The sequence below is a fragment of the Ptiloglossa arizonensis genome, chromosome 7 (genome assembly GCF_051014685.1).
Source record: "Ptiloglossa arizonensis isolate GNS036 chromosome 7, iyPtiAriz1_principal, whole genome shotgun sequence".
In the NCBI taxonomy this organism is placed as follows: domain Eukaryota; kingdom Metazoa; phylum Arthropoda; class Insecta; order Hymenoptera; family Colletidae; genus Ptiloglossa; species Ptiloglossa arizonensis.
Window position 1 is genome coordinate 10,349,000 of NC_135054.1, and position 21,867 is coordinate 10,370,866.

Below are 21,867 nucleotides of genomic sequence, written 5' to 3' on the forward strand. Positions count from 1 at the left end.
TAAAGCGAAACAGGTCATTCGGTGTCACCCATATTGTAAATTGGAACATATTTCGCGAACCGAGGAAGAAGCACAGAATATGATTGACCTTATAAAATTAGAAGTAGAATATTAAAATAAATAATACCTATTTCAGTCTTACACACTCCTTTTATCTCGGTAACAGAATCTTTTCGTGTCGATTTGACATATTCGAAACAATTATTTTAAGAAAAGTTAAATATTCTCTTATTCGCAATATTTACTTGTTAGATAATGATAACCGAGGATCGGTTAATAAAACGAATCTTCCGATGAGGATTGAAAAACTCGAAATAAAATGTATAATTATTCGATGTGTGTGTTTGAAGTTATATAGCGTACGATTTAATACTTCTTGCGTTTAAATCATAAAGCTTCGATCGTAATCTAAAAACAGAAACATTTGGCTGTTGCGATATTATTTCCTACATCAAGATTAAATTTTGGGTAGAATTTTAAATTCTACATCCCTCTCGAACGATAAATGTATTTCATCTTCGAAAAAGAAAATATAACAAACAATCCTGAATTCGTAAATAAAATCTTCCCTAGTAAGAACAGTAACACTGACGTACTTCCGACACGGATCAATTATTTCACCGAAATCTTCCCAAGATTCGACAATTTCTGACTGAAAATCGTCCGATCGAGGTCGAGTTTATATTTTGAAATGTTTCGCGCGAAACTTAATTTTTAAGGCGATAAATTCGTTCCGAGTTCAAAGGTAATCAAATTTCGAACAACCGAGCGAAAGACAGCCAGCTTCCTTTCTGGTTAATACCAATTTGGTGGTTCCGTACGATAGGGTAAACTCGTTCAAAGGCGTAGCTCGACGTTTACACGCTTTTGGTGTACAATTCAAAGGCACCGATGTTGAGATAGTCGGATTACTATCTGTTTATTCACAATCAGTTCTATGTGAGCTTTCGTCCAGGTCGGTGACAGAAGGGAAAGAACGGTCGTCGGTTCATTTCGATGCACGGTTCATTCACGTCGCGATTTGTTACATGATTTGATTCTCGTGATTCGATCGATGAAAGTAGCGATTCGTCTAGTGACGTTACACCAGCCATTGAAAAACGTGTCGCATAAATGTGGCTGCACCTACGATAAGAGAAAACGTATTTCTTACGAAGAACTGAAACATCAGGTACGCAATAATATATTCTTCGTCGCAATTAATTAGTTTGTACCCTATGTCGTTTAATATCCAGTATTTATAGCTAATCAACCTGTACGCGCTCAAAAGCACGAATATCGCTCGAACGTACAGAAAATCGTATCGATTTTCATGGCAGTGAATAATATTCTACTTACGTTTTGCAGTTTTAGAAAATCTTTCAGTTTAATCGTACGGGTGATATTTTACGAATCGTAACTGCCTTGGCCCATATATGGGTAGATGTTAAAAATGTATACGTACTACTTAAATAGAGAAACTATCAGGATTTAAATTGTACTTGTCAAAATTTCCTTGAAATGAAAAAAACATAGCGACATGTACGAGAAAGATGTCGAATAAAGTCGAAAGTGGTGATTTTTTTAACAGAACGATAGTGGCGCGAGCGATTAGAGTAATTGTACTTTAAATAGTACTTTAGAACTTTTCAAGATTCTCGACGCCTTACCCACCCAACCCCTCAGGATTTAATTAATTCGGTGCTTCAACATCCATTAACGAATTTTGAGAGCATTTAGTCGCTAGTAAATTTCCTGTCACGTCTTGTTCAGCAGGAACAGTGTATGTGTCGATACTATCGGTTATCCTGATCTTGGATACGTCAATATCAGGCAGTGATATTGGACTATAATAAGTAATAGCTCCGGAAATTATTAATACCTGATTATCAAGTTGGAATGTTAATTACGGCTCGTAACGAACTGACGACATTTAACGAAATACTTGTCAAACATCTCTCGGATCAGAATTTTCATTCGCGTGAAACTTTCTTCCTCGGAATCTCGAACATAAATTATTGTTGCAATTTAGGTAATTGCTAGTAAACTGCTTAAAAGGGAATCACAGTTTTGAACAATCCAGGGGAAAAATTCAACATCAGGAATAAAGTAAATACTGCATTTAATGTAGAAGAATTCTTATTGAATATTCTTCTTATTGCAATTACACGAACTATTAATGTCGATATTAACAACTGCAGTTTACATAGTAAAATACTTCTATTAATTAATTCGATGCAAGAAACTACTTGCTCTTACTAATTTTAATTTATCGACAAGAATTTGAATTGTAACATCATTTTATTAAGTACCTTTTGATACGTACGTTTCACCTTTATATTTGAGTTTCATTTATATAGTAAAATGGAATAAAATATCGAGATTTTTGTCCGACGCAAGGAAAAGAATAAAAAATATCCCGAATGAGCTTCTACGCGAATAAAAAGTATTGTAAGTGAAAAAAACGTGATTTCACGTTTGAAAGGATAACTTTGATCGTATGTTTATTGTTCAGAGAAGGTAAAAAAATTTGATTTGAAATATCCCAATTTTAAGAGTACGATAAGGTCGTGTAACATCTATTTGCTGTTTGGAAATATTTGAGAAACACGCGAAGACCAACGGTTTAAATCCTCTGAATTTAATACGGTGATGAAAATTCATTTGGATTCACCGTGTCCCTAATCAAACTCGCTCATTCTACAAATATCATAGAATTTCCATTCCTAGCCGGTCGATTTAAATTCATTGGTTTTATACATTCATTCGTACGTACAGGATTAGTCTGTACCTGGCTCGAATTCGCCCATTTTATTTACGTTAATTTAATTAACGAACGGGCTCGAGTGCTTTCAATTTGCTTTAAACGATATGTAAGCGGTTTTAAATTCTGCTCAAATTGTTCAATTATTTTCGCACTTAAAAGTGTGAGAATTTTACACATGAACTGTAATTTTAAAAGTTTACGTTCGGTATTAATGGTTATTTAAGGGTATGTTTTCCATTTGCTTTATTTTCAATAATTTGGTTCAACGGATTAGACATTAATGAACTTACTTGTATATTGATACTTTGACGTAGCAGGGAACGATCGGCACATGAAAATGTGACGAGGTGGTCGTGTGACATGCATAATAAAAGTTAACAGCAGTTGGCGACCTAGTAATTTGAACGAATACAACTAAACGAGGACACTGTATAACATATGTATATCCATCACTGTTTGAACACGATTCGTAGAAAATATCGAATGGAAAATTTAAATTTTCAAAGGTGTCGAACGTAAAATCCCAATAACGAATTTTCGTTCACGGTATGAAATAAAGGTAACATAGATTTTTATGTAGACAAAGTGAACTATTGTATTTAAAGTATTGAACTAAAGTATTTAAAGATGCATAATATAATACTCGCAAGAACGTACAAAATATCTTTAAAATAGTGCAGCTTTGTCATATGCAGCAGAAAATACAAACTTATATTAATTAGAATACATATGTGCGTAATATGATTTTACGTTATTTCTTTCTGAGGTTGATTAAATACAAATACTTGTTTAACACTCTCTATTATTCTCTGCGACATATTCTGAACGATTCACTAATCTAAACAATCCTTGACTCATCCGTTAATTTGAAATGTTTAAAAATACTTTACAACTGTATAACCAATCAAACTGTAATATAACTGTACGCACCATTAAATATAGATGACACATGCAGACAAATGTAAAGGTATTCGTTCAATTATCTGATTTGATTAATGGTTTTTTTTATACCATTCGCACTATCGATCAATTTGTAGGTACGCCAGGCCTCCACGCTGTTTCGTTTTCACGTTAAAGCAGCCCTGATGAAAAATCGCGGACAGGCTATATTTTTTCATCTAAAAAAATGTACAAAGTAAAACGCGAAAACTTTGAATAACAAAGAATTCAACGGCACCGCTGGCACCATAATTGCACCGTCATTTTTTCGATATACGTAACGATTCAGTGCATTGACGTTTTTCTCGTTTTCGTGAGCTTTGAATATACCTGTTCTCAATTTTCCAATCTATCGTTAAGGATACATATGCGTTTGTGAAACGCGGACAAGCTGTTAGGGATTCACATTTTTCACTGTTTAGATATTTCACTTAAACCTACAATTTTTAATTGTCTTATATTGATAAAATTTGGGGAGGGGGTAGATGGCTGCAACCCGTTTAATAAATATTTTTTTTCGCGATCTTACAATTAAATTGATAAATTTGTTACTTAAACGAATCGTAATAATGCTTGTGAAAAGGTGAAACCAATAATTGATAGCACTATTCGAAACGTTCGCTTTAATGTATGTAGGAAACGTAAGAAAGTAGACCAAAAATTAATTTATTTCAAGCAAGAAAATTCTAGATTAAATCAATTTACAGCAAATTTAATTTATAACATCCCAACATATATAAAATTTAAAATCGTGCAATAATAAACCAATAGAAAACATAAAAAATTTTAAAGATACGTAATATGGAAGTTTCAAAAAGAAGTAAAACAGAATAGTTAATCACTCTTCATATACGGATAAATTCATGAAATATTAAATATATGAGAGAAACGTGGAAACCATTTTTGACGAACGTGAAAATATATCGAAAACTATTATTACCAAATTTTTAATAAAACATTTTAAGTTTACACAGAAATATTGAATTGTACGTTTCAAACTTATCTTTTCACGAGTATCGTCATCTATTGGTATGCTTTTTTTTTTCATCTCGTGGTGTATTCTATATATAAATTTTTTAAACCTACAAATTGCACGGAATGCATTTTTTTTTTTTGCCGAAGTTTATGGGCATGAAATCGTTGTATAAATATCCGTTGGACATTTATCTAAACGTGAATTGTGCGCAATACGACATGCGTAGGCGTATCATATTTTTTAGAATTTTTTTATCCCCCACAATCTACAGAATCGATTTCTTCGTCGCGTATTTTCGCCTGAATTTATCAAGTAATAGCCGAGCGAAGTTCAGATCTTTTGATAAACCCTGTATTTCGAATTATGCGCTTCAGCAATCGTCAATCGATTTGCTATTCGTGTCCAATCGCTGTATGTCGGAATCGTTGTAGGTGCGCTTTCGACCAGAGAATAATATTCAGATATTCTAGATCATGAATACATGATCGTTTTTCAGTTAGCAACGTTCCTTTTTCCATGCACTCTTTGCATTCAATCAATATTGAATTTTGTAACTCGCAAAAATTACAAGAATTAACAAACACGAAACAGAAATATCCAATAACGTCGATGTTTATTATTTTTTACAATTTAGTGTAATGTATAATTAAAAATATAATCAAGAATGTAATTGTAATTAAAACTTGATTTGTTTCACTTCTGAGTATAAAATGATAACAATTTCTCCAGTTGTAAGTAAGCAATTCCCTTTGTTTGTAGGTAGTTGTTATCAGAATATCTTTAACTTCAATGTTAACGAAATATTGTTAAAAATAATCGTTGATTAAACTTGCAACCACAGTTATAGATATTAGAACATATTTTTTTCTTACTTAGAAGTAATTATTTGAAAAGAGCGATATCAAAAGTTTAAATTTATGTATCTACGTTTCAATCGGTCAGAGTTACTGAATATTATACGATAAAAAGAAAAGTATGAAATGGGAACCAATTTCAATATTTATAATTTTCCAAATACTTTGATTTAAGAAATTTAAATTTATCGAATTCTCCAAAGTAAAAGTAACTTCAAATATTGAATATCAATCGGCTGTATAAATTCTCGACGTTTCGCCTCATACTGTTCAGTTCTTGATGTTGTTTTTACTTTGACAAATCTAATAAATATTTCCACTTTTTACCACGTATCAGCGATAACCAACGGAGCAACCAAATTTAATTGAAAAACCTTTCCAATATTTTGATATAAAGGAAATAACATAAGTGCAATAGTATGCAATAATAATTGCTACCCATTTCACTAAGTACCATGCAATTGTTTAAATATTCCTATTTCACGAAATCATTCTTTTATCATTATTTATGAATAAATCGAATAGAGATTTCACAAAAAATTCTATGTACTTCTAGTAATTTGAGAATTCGATTTAACATGATCTGTATCAACTAATCTAATATCCTAAATTTCATGAAAATGTATTTAAAATATTTTCTTTCCATATTATTTACAAAATAATTCGAGCTTGATATACAGGATTTTTATTTTTCAAGGATTAAGAGTATAATGCTAGAATTGATATAAATTTTTCGTACCACTGTCGTAAATAAATAATTTGTCCAATGTCATGCAAATCTTCCATTTATAACAGTTCAACACAAAGTCAACTAGTCAGTATTTACAGTCACTTTGCATATATTTTGCTCGATTTTAAGTTTGCTCATATCCAAGCTAAAACTATCGCAGAATGTTTCTTCGTGTTTCACATTAATGTACGAAAATACAGAATTACCAAAAGCATCGCCAAACAGAACGAGCTTCCGGGAAAGCAAAGCAATCAAAGTAATTGGCAATTTTCTCTGAAGTCGATCCTTTCGTCGGCATTTCATGGTCAGCGTCCTTCGTTTTCTCTCTTTCAGTAGCAGAAATCGTGTGTTTAAATGGCAACCAATGGACCGTTTATTGACTGAAACACTTTTCGTTTAGTCGATCGTTGTACAAACTCGATTAGCGTTCTCCTTTACTTGATTATCAGTAATTTCCTTCCTTACGGTCCGACTTATTTAATAAATATTGCCTGTATACCTTGTAAAAACATCTGCCAATACCATTTCCGAATCGATGTATGGCCACCCTGTAACTAATTTAAAACAGAGTAATTCTGTAACTATATATATTTCTCGTTGAATTTACGCGAAAATGACGTTTCTGTAAATTACATTTCTTCCAATTTGACATGTTAATAGACAATTTTAATAAAACTTACCAGATTTGTAGGATGGGGATTTGTAGACTTTGCACTTTCAATCCAAAGGCATGAATGCTCCAAAATAACAAGAAATATTGTTTGGATAATATTGTAGAACGTTTAGATAATGTAGGTTTTACTGTACTTGTTTACAATATTGAAACGATATTACAAAACAGGAAATATCTACAGTGTGTAATGATTTTTGCAATAACATTGCTGGAATTTATTTTAAAGTTACACACACACACACACACATACATATATATGTACATGGCAGTTCTTGAGACTCGGTTCTTGAAAAAGTTGACAATTTTATCGCATCAAAGTTTCATAATAAATCCCACATCAAATAACCTTCTCATAAGGCAAAGCTGGAAGCTATCATCCTTAATCTTGAAAAAAGAAATTAAAAGATGTTACTCTTGAGCAGTCCTTATCGAGACTTGATGTTGCAACGTACCATTTGCTAGACACGTAATACTTACCGACTTTCTAAATCATTATCAAACGACGTCGTTCATTGATTATACATCGTTACGTATCGTAGTAGCAGATAGTATATAAATAATTTTAAGGTAAAATCGTTTCAACGATTTTATTCTACGTCTTATGATGAAGAATATGATAAACGGTTTAAAAGAACAATGTGGTACAATATAAAGAGACGTGTACAAAAAAGTAAATATGCTTGTATAAATGTATGTCATAAATTAATTATGAAAATGACTTCTACATAATAAAATATAAGAAGTTATTGTAGGTTAGAATATTACATTTAAAAAATTATCTAAAATAAGTGTGAATAGAAATAGAAATAAATTTTATCTACACCTAACAATAATTTCATTATTATGCAATGTTTAATTTATCGGCATTTTCAATTGTAATTGCTTAATATATTAATAATTCTTGATAGTTACGCTACTAATGCCTTTTAGAAATTATTCCGTCAATTAATTATTGGGTATTATAAGATTTTAGGTTTCTATCTTATTCAAGTTAGGGTTATCTTGGTTAGCACATTTAAATTGATAAATTTATCATTTTATTTTCATGTTCTCGATTACACATTGAATTTAACATCCCGAAATTAAATTTTCTCTCTTCTAAACTTCCATTTCTCTTTTCCATTTGAACTTTTCTTGTCGTGTTCCTTTATTTGATTTATCTCTTTTAAAGCATCAGTCTACTTAAGTAGCGTTTCAATGCCTAGAATGCATCGAAGTGTAATAGTTACAGCGAGTCAAGTAATTGCTAACTTCCTCTTCAATCACTGAACCTGCTTCAAAGAACATTCTTCACAGTAGGTAAATAATAGGCTACTTACTCAAGAATTTATCAAATATCCTTATATCCTTTCAAACAGTATATACATCCTTAAAGGAGATATTACCTGATTAACTATAACAGCAATTTGTTTGCTTGTTATAACCAACAGCTTAATTCAAACGATATTACTCAATAATGTAAGCCTAAAATTTCTTAATTTATATCTTCGTAATATACTTTTTCGACTAATAACTTCTTTATTAATATTCAGATAATTACTATGAATTTATTTCTGTAAACTGTACTCACCATTATTCTATGGACATGTAAACATGTATGTGTATTGCTACTTTGTGTGTAACACAAAATTACTCTCTTAATTAATTTTGGTAGTTGAAAATGATAATTGTGCATAATAATTAGCTATTCCTTCATTTGTTATATACAAATTACGCTCTATCATAACACAATACATACTTTTTTTGTTTTTTTGCACATGTGCTTAAAATACAGAACGTAACGGTCAAATCTATACCGGTGTTGCAATAATTTTATAATTAACTTTTATAGCTTATTAAAGATTGATAATCAATTGTCATGTATTACGATGTTTTGAGATTTAAAAAAACTGTTACTGCACTTTCAAGTACGAGTAAATTAGCGTTACCTGTGAATTATTCCGACTCGGAATTCGTTCGTCTTTTCGTTCATTTTCTTTCTTTGTAAACCATTTCTTTCGCGTCGCTGCACCTTTATCGCCTGTATATACATACAGGACTGCGTAATTCACTGTAATCCCAGCGTAATGTCCGATAACCTTAAGTATCACAAAAGCTTTTCGGGAAACGAATGAAACGAAAGCTTACCGCATTGTCTGCATAAATAGCCGGAGAAAAACCAATTATTCGGAGCTGCTTAAAAATTCAACTGTTTCTCGTTTTCACCTTGTAAAGGAGAATTACCTGTTAGGAATATGACAGCATATTTTTGTTACATAAACATTACCATAATATAGTAAAACTGTTAACAAAGTCTAATTTCCTTCGTTCTATATATTAACAGACTATATTTTATTTTCTGCCGTGATGAACTCTCATTAATGAGTTCATCGTAACTTAATCAAGTCTATATCGAACGCTGATTAAAACTTTCTGTGAAATTTTGATTAAGCAGTTAAGGAGATAAGGTTAAGTGCAAATTTTGGTTAAACTCAAGCTATCAATTTCGGCTACTTGATTTTTAACATACTTGTATTAAAACTTACTCATGGGAAGTATAGTTTTGAACAGATATTACAGTTTCTTGTGAATCTCCTCTGTATGGAAGTTAAAGTTGTAAATAAATAGATGATTATTGGTGATAAGGAAACCATAACTGATTAAACTTACCGTTTGTTTATACAATGCTTATCTTGGAAACTACGTTTGAAGTAATTATGCATATCTCGATGAAGCACTCAAGTGGGAGAAATATTTAAAAAATGTTTAAAATTAATGTCTCAATTCTATCGATTAGATCGTACCGTGTATATGGAGTTTCCCGTTTTAAATACAAAATTATTCGAAAGAATTAAATAGCCCTTAAAAGTAATTTTCTTGGCTAAAGTGATTTAAGTTTTATTAAATCACTGTGACAACACTGATTTTTATTAAGTGCGAAACAACTATATAATAGTCCGGTTCTGTTTATTAAGGTTGGGCATTTAATAAAAATCATGCTTAAAACCAATTAAGAAACACTATCTTACCCAAGAAATAAATTATACCGAAGATATTAATTGTAACTCTCCCGGACGAAAAATGAAGATCGAACAGTTGTAATCAAAAGAAGAAACCGTAAATGTCGACCGAGCATGTGAAGGGCAGACTAAAAACGTTCTCGGAGTTGCATTAAAACTGCAACATCTATCAGCTTTAAATATTTAACTAATCGATCCATAGCAGTGTAGTTCTTCGAAAACCTTTCTCTACAGTCGATATTGCAGACGGGGCAAAAATTGACTCGTATCACTGAGTTTGTCATTTAAATGGACGATTTGACAAAGGAAGATACTGATTCTTCTATGCCAATGAATTTATAAAAAATTTGAACAACATTCGTTGTACAGTGTTTCTTAGTTAAATGTATGCATTCATTGATCTTGTAAGTTGTGGAAGATAGAAAAGAATTGTTTGTGGAAAAAGGAAACTGATTTCATGTAATTGGAAATATTAATATAATTAAATTTACATTAATATTTATCGTTGTTAATAAAATATAAAATATTGGCCGTGTAAGACAAACACTACAGTCTCGATCAAACTTTTCTTTGTTCTTTCGATCTTCAATTTTTGAATCGTCTTTAATGATATAAAAATTAATCTAAGAATAAATAATTACAAAAGTAAATTAAAAACACATTATTAATATAAGTTTAAACAACAAGAATAAGAATATCTGTACCAAAAATAAAATATTTTTAAAAACTCACTAAACTAATGTAAAAGTAATCTATCATCCTAACTAAATGTATCTGAATGTATTTAGCTTCCTGTAGATTTTTGTATAATATTATAGTAGCAAACAGAAACAATCATTTACAAATCTTGGATACATTATTTATGAACTTTGTTTTGTATCATTTTTAATTAATACGGTTCGTTAGATTTACATTTAATTATGACTTATACTACTTCTAGTATACAGTAGTACACCACTGTGTGAAATCAGCAAAAATTCGCAGCAGAATATTTGAAAAAAACAGGTCCAGAATGCATTTAAAGTACCAGATTCCATGCGTAGAAATAAAATGAATGTCAGACCTTTAGGTTTGACTTGCGGCAGCGGTCTAGTCACGATTCCATCGCCGTTGAAATGTTATTCAGTGCAAGAGAACGTGACTGGAACGTGTGAACACAGTCGTGCTTCAGCTGATTCAGGAAACACTAAACTGTGATTGAACTGTGACTGTACTGGGATTAGATCGTTGGTGTAAATGAAGGCTTATGATACAATGCATCTTAAAAACCTACGGTACTTAATATTTTTAACATTGCGATCTCGAGTATTTATGCACGCGATTGTCCATCTCCCAAAATATGTTAAACAAACGTCTTAAGAAATTTGTATCAAGTTCCCGAGAATTTGATTTCGATTAGAATCTGTGCGATCGAACGATAAAATACAGTCGTTTTCTTTACTGTCGTGTTTAACTCAGGACCTTTGCGTCACGTTTGAAATCAGCATATTTTCAAATCTTTACTACGAAACTTGATTGAAATTAAAATTTATACGGTTAAACATTGAAATACGGGCATTTTCATTATTTTCATACGCTATTTATGAAATCTTTATACGGTATCGATCGAGTTCGTTTGATGTTCTCTCTATTGTACGAGGTAATTTCTGATCACATCAGTGGAAACGTTTGTCGGCCGTTGTTCGAGCGGTTCCTCGTTTTGACGCCGCAAAACATAACAATATATTTCTCTATTTGCCTGTGCCATTGTCATGTGTTTCGAAAGCGCAAAAATATTACGTTTCCCTCGCACTGAGTTTTATTTTGTTCTCGTTGCGCGTCAAACGTAGACAGAAATCGATTTCATTGAATTTTCTACATTCTGCTCGTACGAATCGATACAAACATTTAATTGGAATTCACTGTAAAAATTTGCGGAATTACGATCAAAAATAACAATACATACACGCATGACTTCTCAAAAGAATTTTATAAAAAATGAAACGATGAACGGTTCGTTCCTTTCTGTCTGTTGAAAAACTACAGCAAATGAAAGTCAATCAGGAAGATTATACCGTTAAAAGCTACACTTTTCATACTTATAATACATTTCATGATCATGCTACAACTAATTATTCAATTCTGATCATTCACCTTCCAATAATGAAAATATAAGACATATTCGTAATTTGTAGTTTTAAGTATATTGCATATTTTCCTTTATTATTCAAACATTAGTACTATATAGTGTCAATGAAATTGTATAACTAATGGTCGATTATATTTTTGATTGCAGGGACTACTACTACGATAGGTGAGTGCAAATTCCATGGTGTTCGCAATTTTGCCGAATATTCAGGTATTGCAAAAGGCAGCTTAATTATACGAGTATTTTATAATCTACGTTTTCAATTATTTTTTAGGAATATTAACAAAATAAAAGTTATCTTTATTTAAACGTAGCATTTAATTAAAGTACACCATTTTTTTTTTTTTTGGTTAATTTAACATAAATGTTTGTCCAAATTCATTTAATAAAACGCTTCAAAAACGTTACGTTACGTTGTTTCGATTACTTAGGAGCGGCTTTATCGTACGGACCAATAGTTTCAGCAATTACAGTCGTTAAAGACTAAACCAATTTTTAAACTTAATTCCCTTTTAAATTACAATTGACAGATACTGTTAACTCATTTCAAAAGTGTATATTGGTTTAGTTAAATGTTGCAATTGTCAGACAATTTGCAGCATTTTATTTCATTTACGTCGCGTATAAATTTTCCACCACGTTCATTGAAACGATAGTAATTATTGAAAGTCAGTATCCATTTGGTACAAAATCGAACGTATTAAATTTTCTTATGGTATGCTTTTCGAAAACGAAATTTCAATTCCAAAAATTGATCTTCCATTTATACTTTAAGTCAACGATTCTCAAGAAGGCGTGACTTTTTATTAAACATCAAAGATGTGCAAAATTGAATTCAGATAATACATGAAAGATAATAAGGACAACATTCGTTCGGAACGTTTATTTGATTGAACGGTTATTCGGATAAACTTTGTTGTTTGAACATAAGCATAACTTCATTTTTAAATTCAAGTCAAAATTTCTATCGAACACATAACGCAGCAAAAGTTGTTCGTCTTTTATTCGTTGATCGAAATTAATTACGTGGATACATATTTTGCCCGTTTTCGATGAAAACGTAAAGTTTAGTGCGCGTTAACGGCTTAAATAAAATAAAAAAAATAATATAAAATAAAGTCGGAGCATGGAATTAAAGTGACAATAATTTTTCCATGCGATGCTAACTATCGTTTTCAAAAATATAACGGTGTACAAAGCGACCTCGTATAAAAAGCAACATTTCGAAATCTCGTGGGTGCATGGGTGCACGGTCGCGGCGTGTGCGTGCAATTTTGAAAAGCAGGCGCGTAATTTGTCGTCGATGCTGGGAATTATAACTACCAGACCGTAAATCACAATTATTATCTCGGATCGTTTCCCGAACGTTTTACTTCTGCATCGCGTACGCGATAAGCAAGATGAACATCGCCAACAATATTGAAGTTTATTAATTTATTTTTGCGTACAGTCCCACCCCGAAATGCTCGAACGCATTTATTACTTTCTGGCGGACGGTTAGACGTGCTTTTTATTAGAATTGCCGTGATTATCGTTGGAAATCGAATTTAAAACTGGCGCACGGCTGTATTGGCATTTTTCAGTTTTAACGTTTTCATCTTCCATAATCCACGCGATAAATTACCGTCTCTGTAATTAATATTTGATGCATTTTAGTTGCATCGTTAAGTAATTCGGTTTAAATTCGAAAACGCGAAACGGTGAAATATTAGTACGTACGTAAAATTCGAAGTCGCGTGGAAATGTTCCGTTTAATTCGTTTAACTAGCGAGTTTCGAGCTACGAATCATCGACGCGATTTAACCTAACACGTTTTGTAATAAAGTAATCGATGCTGGAAAGTCCATCTTCAAAAGAAACTTGCATTCGAGTGCACTCAAAAGGATTTAAACTCCTTTAAGATTCTGTATCATCATCAAAGGAACCTCTCAGACGGTTCATTTAAAAGCTTCGCTGAAATTCTTACGAGCGCTAAAAGCTCTATTTTTTACAGCCAATATACTGCGACTTTTTTATAACACATGTGTTTTCTCTGTAACTGAGAAACATATCGTCGATTCCTGTTACGTGAAAGAAAAATTTCGCATCGAGTGTATTCCGTTTAATATTTCTCTATTAAGTATTAAACGTTTATTTGTTCCATTGTAATAAATATTTTCCAAATCGAGTAAACCTGTAAACGTAACCAATGAAGAACTGTTAGAACATTTGAATTAATGTTTGAATTTCAATATTCTAAATTAATCTGAAACAAAAAGAAACATTAAAATAGCACAGAATAAACGACAAACTTAAAGTTGAAATAACACGAATCTTTTTTTATTCACATTATTTCACGTTTAATCTCTTTTTGCTATTATTGTATTTTCTAATTTTCTTCCAATTTTGATATTATCGATTTTGCTATTAAATTTTTTCGCAACTGTTCGCAATAATAATTTCATATTTATTGATTATATAATAACGTATGTTTTAACGAAAGGTGACGCAAAATGCATCGGTCGAAGCATTATTAATAAAAGCAGCTCGTTTAAAACGTTAATCGTTGTGCAGATTTTTGTAAGAAATCTTTGCTCGCCATTTATTTGATACCAAGCTTCGATAAAGTGTGTTTCGAAATATCGAATGTTCTTCGAATAAAAATCTTAAGCTAAATTAATAGACCTGTCCAGAGTTCACGATATACGATATAAAATCAATGCAGTGTTCTCGGTTTGTAGACAAATGATAGTAAATGGGAAGTGTGTGTATATTCAAATGGGCACGCGCTGGGCCCTGAACCCACATAGTTGAGTACCCAATTGGATACACACAGGGGTCAACGTGTTAAGTTTGACGATTAGTCGTTACATAGAATCTCACGTCAAAATGTTTGTGCCAAGGTTTCGTAAACACTTTTGTTTGCACAGTTCCCCAAAGTGAACATGTCTTATTCGCTCCCTAATCCTGAAGTTTTCAATCTTCGAGGTATCAACGTCAACCTTTCGAGTAACAACCCACGGATATGTTTTCGTGAATGAACGTAAACGAAGCGTAAAAGGTTAAATTAGTCGACGAAAACGCTCACGACAGGATATATTAACACTTAATTACTCGACGGCAGCACGCAATTATTTTTTTCTCCAGGCCACCCTCGAGATACTTCTCCAATTAATCGCCTCCTCGGTCGCTCAAGAAGCGAACAAGGACTCCCCTGATTGAATGGGAAAAACTTAAAGAGGCAGTGCACGTGCAATTATCAAAAGTACGGTGCAGGCCAACGTTATTATGATCACGTGACCGTAGATAATAATTATTGAGCCCGCGTGCCGTGCCGTGCCGTGCCGTGCCAGCACCGTATATATTTTCGCTACAACACGCAGGAAGCCAGTTGAAACGCCATTTTTGTCCTATTTGTTCGCACGTTCGCGAACAGACTTTCCACATAATTTAGAATCCACCCGCGAGTATCGTCGCGCTGAAATCGGCGGAAAGGAAACAAAAAAGCTGAAAACTATTTATTACACGCTTGATACCGCCGTCGCGGATTGTATCGATTTTCCCCAATGACCACTCGGGAGGATTCTCCCAATTGTCGAATTTAAATTGAAAGTAGCTCGTGGAATATCAAAATTATGGTTTTCGAATCGAATCCAGCATACCGGTACATTCGACGAAGAATATTCGTTCGTCGACGAAACTTTTTCGACCTGGATTTATGTCACCTTCGGTGATAAAAAAAATTGTGCAAAATTTGGCAAAAATCTATATCAATGATCAATTCCAAAAGAGATAGAGTTTCGATATATGTGATTTAAATTCAGAACAGCTCGACACTATTACGAAAATCATGGTGGTCCGCTACTGACGATATCTCGGGCATAAAAAATGATAAATCAGGCATAAAAGAATCTTCTCGCGATGGAATACGCAATAACGCTTAATTCCACGTTTGTCGTGCCGTTATCGCGTAGATAGAAATTGGATCTCATTTATTGAAATTACATCGCACGATTCTAAACCATTATTTCCATTTCCATGTACTTTCCCCATTCCGAAGAGATCCCGGTCCGAAAGGGTCCAAGGTTGGAACACAAAGTGCTCGAGTTGTTGGCGATATCGAAAATCTATGTACCGTTTAATTAAGAAAGGAAATTTCGATTTATTTTCACGGCGAAGGTGTTGTAAACTCTTTAATTACATCCAATAACGCGCTCGCAGTAACTGTAGAACCCGTTTACACGGAATCGCGTCCCCTCGTCTGTTTTGGTATCGAAGAGAAAGCGAGGGGCGCCGGTGCTCGAAAAACACACACAGGACGTACCGGTGGTCCTTTTGCTTTAATTGTTGCGATTCAGAGACGGTTCGTGACTGGCCTGGAAAGCGCAAAACGCGTGGACGCGACGCGCGGAACGACGGGCCGAATAAAAGTCATAAGCTCAGGTGAGGCCGTTGCCGGGCAGCGGCGCGGAACGGAATTATAACTGGAGAAACATGCACGCTCCGTGCCCTTTTCTTTCGGACGAAACACAACGGCAAACCACGTGACGTTGCTTCTCGTTGCTTTATTAATTCCTCCATCGCGACGGTGCGCGACCTCTCTCGGTGTGCTCCGCTCGTTTCTTTTTGGCCGAGCGGTGTTTCCCGACAGACTTTATATTCCATCCTTGCACCTTGCCTTTAAATATGCAACATGCCGCACACGCTCTAACGCACGCGATGCACCCAAATGCCACCCGGTATCGCGCACACGGTATAATATTGTTCTTCGTATAAAAAAGAATTGATTGCTGTTGATACATTTTTTTTTTTTCATTTTTTTTTTTTCAGTTCCTATAGTTTCTTTCGCGTTCGCGGGTTTTTCAACATCGATGCTCGACCGTGTCTGCGGCCAATTTCCGGACATGCTTCGCGGTGAAAGGGTTGTTGCGAATCTCACGCACCGTGCGCCAATTCGCGAATGGAAAGAACCGAACAGACGGCTGAAAAACGAATTGTTCCGCGGAATGCGTTCCCTCCTTGTCGTTGACGGTGTCGTGAATTTTACTTCGATTCTGGTTCGATCGTTCTCGTGGACGCGTTTTTCCTTCACGGTTCAATTTCGATCAGATTTACGGTGTACGGTCGAGTTTGAAACGACAATCGAGCGGTGGCATTGAAACCTTTTCCCTGTTGAATCGATCGGTGGTACGGGGAACATTTGCGTTTTATAAATTTTACTATTTATTTTTCGAGAGTTGCGTCTGGAAATTTGTGCGTAAAGATTAAACGGGAAGATAGAAAAATTCGTAGAATCGTTTAGATAGTCACAAAGTTCGTACGCTCGATTGGAAGATACTCGAGGACGATCTCGTGGTAGACGAGAACGTTGGAAATTGTGTACGTTATTTCCCAATTTATCTTCTTATTGCTGTAAAATTCAGACCTGTGAATCAAATATCTGTTATTTTCTTTAACTTCAGCATCCAGAATAATATTGTTACTCGCGCTCGAGTAAACTCGAGCGCAGCAGCGAAAGGATTCACCCGACCGAATTAACATTGGTAATGATGAAACTGAGTCGTGTTTTGATACTGTGCTTATATTTACGTTTAAAATGTACACATAATTTGTATCGAACCGTGTTAGAGAATGTTTTCGAACAATTCGAGACTTATCAATTATATCGAGTTTGACAACTGGTTCATTGCGTTCACAACTCAGAGGAAATAGAAGAAGCGATGATAACACGCGACAGTCAACTTGAACGTCAAACACGATCGATAACCTTTTAAGGTTAGAATCTGATGAATTTTTCAAAGTTAATCGTGCGGAATCTTTCGAATGTAAAGGGAACGAACAAACGTAACAAATGCAACGATAATCGCAATAGTTTCCATATTTGTACATCGCATTTTCTCACCGCGTTCAGCAGTGCAAATTTTGATTATTGCGTCTGATCGTTATTCGTTATTTCTGTTTGCGTTGGTATGTTTAAATATTGATTACGATATGGTGGTATCTTCTCTTTACCGGCCTTGTCATCTTCTAGCTAGATAGAATCGGTAGAAACGAATAATATTGTACCACTGTCGATGCTTACAAATGCCAACTCAAGTAGAATTAACAATAATGGACAGACACGTCGGGCAAGTTCTCGATTATGCGCTTACCAAGTTGAATCTTAGTTGTCTTTCTCGAAAACCAGGAATCGAATCAAAAAATTGTATTCTATATTTTTTATTCATTTTCTTGGATAAAATGAGCTAATTGCCGCTTGCACCACCAATTACCGGATACTCTGTGTACAAGTGTCTACATATTTATTAACATATATTTAAATTTTCTTTTCGTAATACGAGATGTTAGTCTAAAAGTGTATGTATTTGTTGTAACAATCCTTTAAATGCAACTGTAAAACGTATGAAACTAACTCTCTAACTTTGAACAATTTGCAAAAAACATAACTAGACGCAGAGAATCCTCCTTTAAAATAATTTTTGTTTCGCATGACTGCAACTTTCAATTTCTAAAATATCGTTTTGTAGCGAGAAGTATAATTTTGATATTTTACTATCATTTTCTCTCTCTCTCTCTCTCTCTCTCTCTTCCACACGCTTTCAATTATCTACCACAAGCTTGACAGGTGTACGGTGGTCAGCAGTGGCCGTTGAGTCAGCGCCTTTTTTTTTTACTATTATTAAGTAGTCGTGACGTACGCATTTCCAGCAAAGCAAGTAGGCCATGGTAAAACGATAAAAGCGCAATTATTTGCAGAAAACGTGACATGGAAGTTATATAAAAAAAAAAAACAGATAAAGTGGAAAGTGCATTGAGCGAAAAATTGAAAATCGTCGATTTCAAATGATCGTGAGTTCAAAACAAATGCACGAAATGCAAAAATGTAAACGCTATTTCATGGATGAAAATTGATATTTACATTGCGTTCAGAAAAACACTGTTAAAAATATTCATCAACGATCGTAAAAAACGATAAATTAAGATAATAGATAACGATGCATATTCGAGAAAATGTGTTTGTAATTTGTACTAGTATTTGTAAAATGAAAAGTAATGTATTGCACGCAAAAAATCATATTTCGTTATTCTTTTCTTCGGATGATAATTCTTGGGTAAAATAATTATTGAAAAAGTTCGCGGTTGAGGTATCAAATCTAAACTAAACGCGTTACCGTGAATACACATTTTTCCATTCAATGAGATATTTAGTACTAAAAATTTACGACAAACGATACTTGGAGAACAATTTTTAACGTCTTCAAAATTTAGTAAATCTATTTCAATTTTTCATCTTCTTAATCGAATATATTTGAAATATTAAGAAGAACTTTTTATCGATTTTACGATATCATAATTTGAGAAGTCTTCAAATCTTGTCTACTACCAAAAGTTTAAGTTTGTCACAAGTTCATCTTCTGAAATCTATAATTTATTATTAACGCTTAATATAAATGGATGTGACGTACATTTCTCCTTCTAAAATGCATTAATACAAAAATAATATTCACGTATAAGAATAGATAAAGTTTCAATAGGATTGCAGGGTTCTATCCAATTTCCAGATGTATCCGTTCGATTTTATTCCATTATCTATTAGTTACGTAACGGTTTGTAATGGAATTAAGAGTTACGTGCCCGTTTTGCTATTCAGCCGCTTTACGGAAAACTGTTATATCGTGAAATTATGTGGCGAGAAAAGCGTTGAATATTGGAATGGAAAATTATCGTTGCCTGGTTTCGTGCTTATTTCAAATTTTTCTGTGTACACTATTGCTCTGATCGTATATTCTCGTTTATCGGTGCGAGATTCTTTGCTTTATCTTCGGTAATTTTCTCCAACTTGCCTCGTAGAAAGTTAATATCACACTTTAATGGTATCGGATTTCTCTAAAATTAATTTCGTTAGTTATCGACCTTTAAAGAAAATACTTTTCCGTGAAAGACTACAATCTCACAAATATCGTAAAACGGAAATAAAACAAGTTGCAATAGCTATTAAAATAAATAAAAATTGTATCAGAGATACAGAAGAATTAACAAAATTAAAGACGCTGGATAAAGTACTTCGGTGAACATATTTCTTCGATGAATCAATATTTCGTTGTAAAAAAAAATATGTGTACAATCACGTATTCAACGTTTGAGAAATCTACGGCGACAATGTACGAGTTAAAAATTTTTTAAAGAAATGTCTATTTTTTAACGTTCCGGAATGAAAGATCGCCCATGTTAAAATTTCGTTAATTCGTCTTTATCGTTCTCGAGAAAAAATTGTGCAAGGTACAACGTTTCGTAGTTTGTTCTTCGACGCCATAATCGAGGCGCGAAGGCAACATCATTCGTGCGACGATTAAATCTGACGTTTCTGGCAGGTGACACTTAATTTGACACAGGTCAGATAGACATCTGAAATCCGTGCACTTAATGTATGTCGATGGGGATCAGGCTTATAGGCCAGGGTGGCTGTTAGGGGTCAGGATGCATCGTGTCCAGTTAAGCCTCCTAGTCACAAAGCGATGTCTTGAGGGACGAATGTCCCTAATTAACCTGATACCCTTCGGCGTATGTGTGCGTGTTCCTATACAGCCAGTCGTTACACCGTTATACCTGTAGCCAATTCAATTTGTAATTAATCTTCCAGTCGCGAGATAGAGAAAATTCATAGGAGAGCCATTTACTTAATTGAACCTTGTTAACGTGCGATTGAAATCTTAGACGCACACTTCCTGATCTAGTTTCATCGTTTTGTCATTTCCTGTTGTACGGTGAGGGTTACGTTCTCGTTCGATTTTTCTTCTTTAGGTGAACAGTTCTCTTTCAAAGAGTTAGAAGTATTCGTTCAAGAAAAACATCGCGTTTCGATGCGTCACTGTGTTTCAAGTGGTCGGAATAAAATTAATTTATCATTTTTTCTTGCACACAGTTTTGCATAATTATTGCGAGAAAAATTTACGATATTCTTTTATAAATGTTTGCGTGGGATGTGAAGCCACCTGTGTTAGAACAAATGTTCGTTATAAATTCGTTGGAATGTTGTTAGAATTCACTGGTTGTTCATATAAGATGATTGCGTTTATTAAAATATATAAGTATTGGTCTATCGGTAAATATAATTAGTAAAATATTAAAACGTAGTTGTTGAAAGTCTAATTAAGTTTTGATGCACCTAATAAGGTTATTTAAAACTCTAATTCAAGTTTTTGCGTTCTGGTGAAATTAGTTTCCTTCCGCGGTCTAGGTACACCTAAATGAATATACGCGTACGAAAAGAGCTGCCCAAAAAAATTCCCGAAAATCATAATTTAAACCGATTACAACTAAATGTTGGTTCCACTCTGCGGATTAAGGTCAATTCTGAATTAATTTTCTATTACGTGAACTCAACGTCAAACACGAGAATGAAAAAATAATTGGACTTGGAATTTTTTCTGTAAAATTCGCTCCCTTTTCCAAAGTTCATTATGTTTCCGTTGTACTACTTGGAACAATTCGATTAAATTATTCTTTTTTATCGTTGCTGTGTTTAAACCTACTTATAAAAGTAAAGAGAAATTGTATTTCTTTTCTTAAAAAAATCATCGCGTTTCTTTTCCTTTTCATTTCCTTGTATTTTCATTTTCGACATTACAACAGTTGTGGAGTATATAATTAAATTCGAGTGATATCGTATACCGTGAAGAGCAATATTGGGGACAATAAGCTTTCGATATAAATCTTGGTTGCAGGAGTACGAAATAGAGGTTAATCGTAGCTGTGAAACGATACCCTGAGGGATGAATATTCCTGATTAACTGGATACCCTTTCTTGCGTATACACCAGGGTATTACAGCAACATTACATCC

The 21,867-nt window shown here is 33.6% G+C and overlaps 1 protein-coding gene across 5 annotated transcripts in view; it reads left to right on the forward strand.

Moving 5' to 3' along the window:
* Positions 1-21,867, forward strand: part of LOC143149144 (uncharacterized) — a 266,938-nt gene that overhangs the window by 206,113 nt on the left and 38,958 nt on the right. For all 5 annotated transcript variants that reach the window (XM_076316263.1, XM_076316267.1, XM_076316264.1 and 2 more), the window contains one exon: positions 12,193-12,210. In XM_076316263.1, coding sequence (XP_076172378.1) covers positions 12,193-12,210 — 18 coding nt within the window. The remainder of the gene's footprint in view (positions 1-12,192; positions 12,211-21,867) is intronic.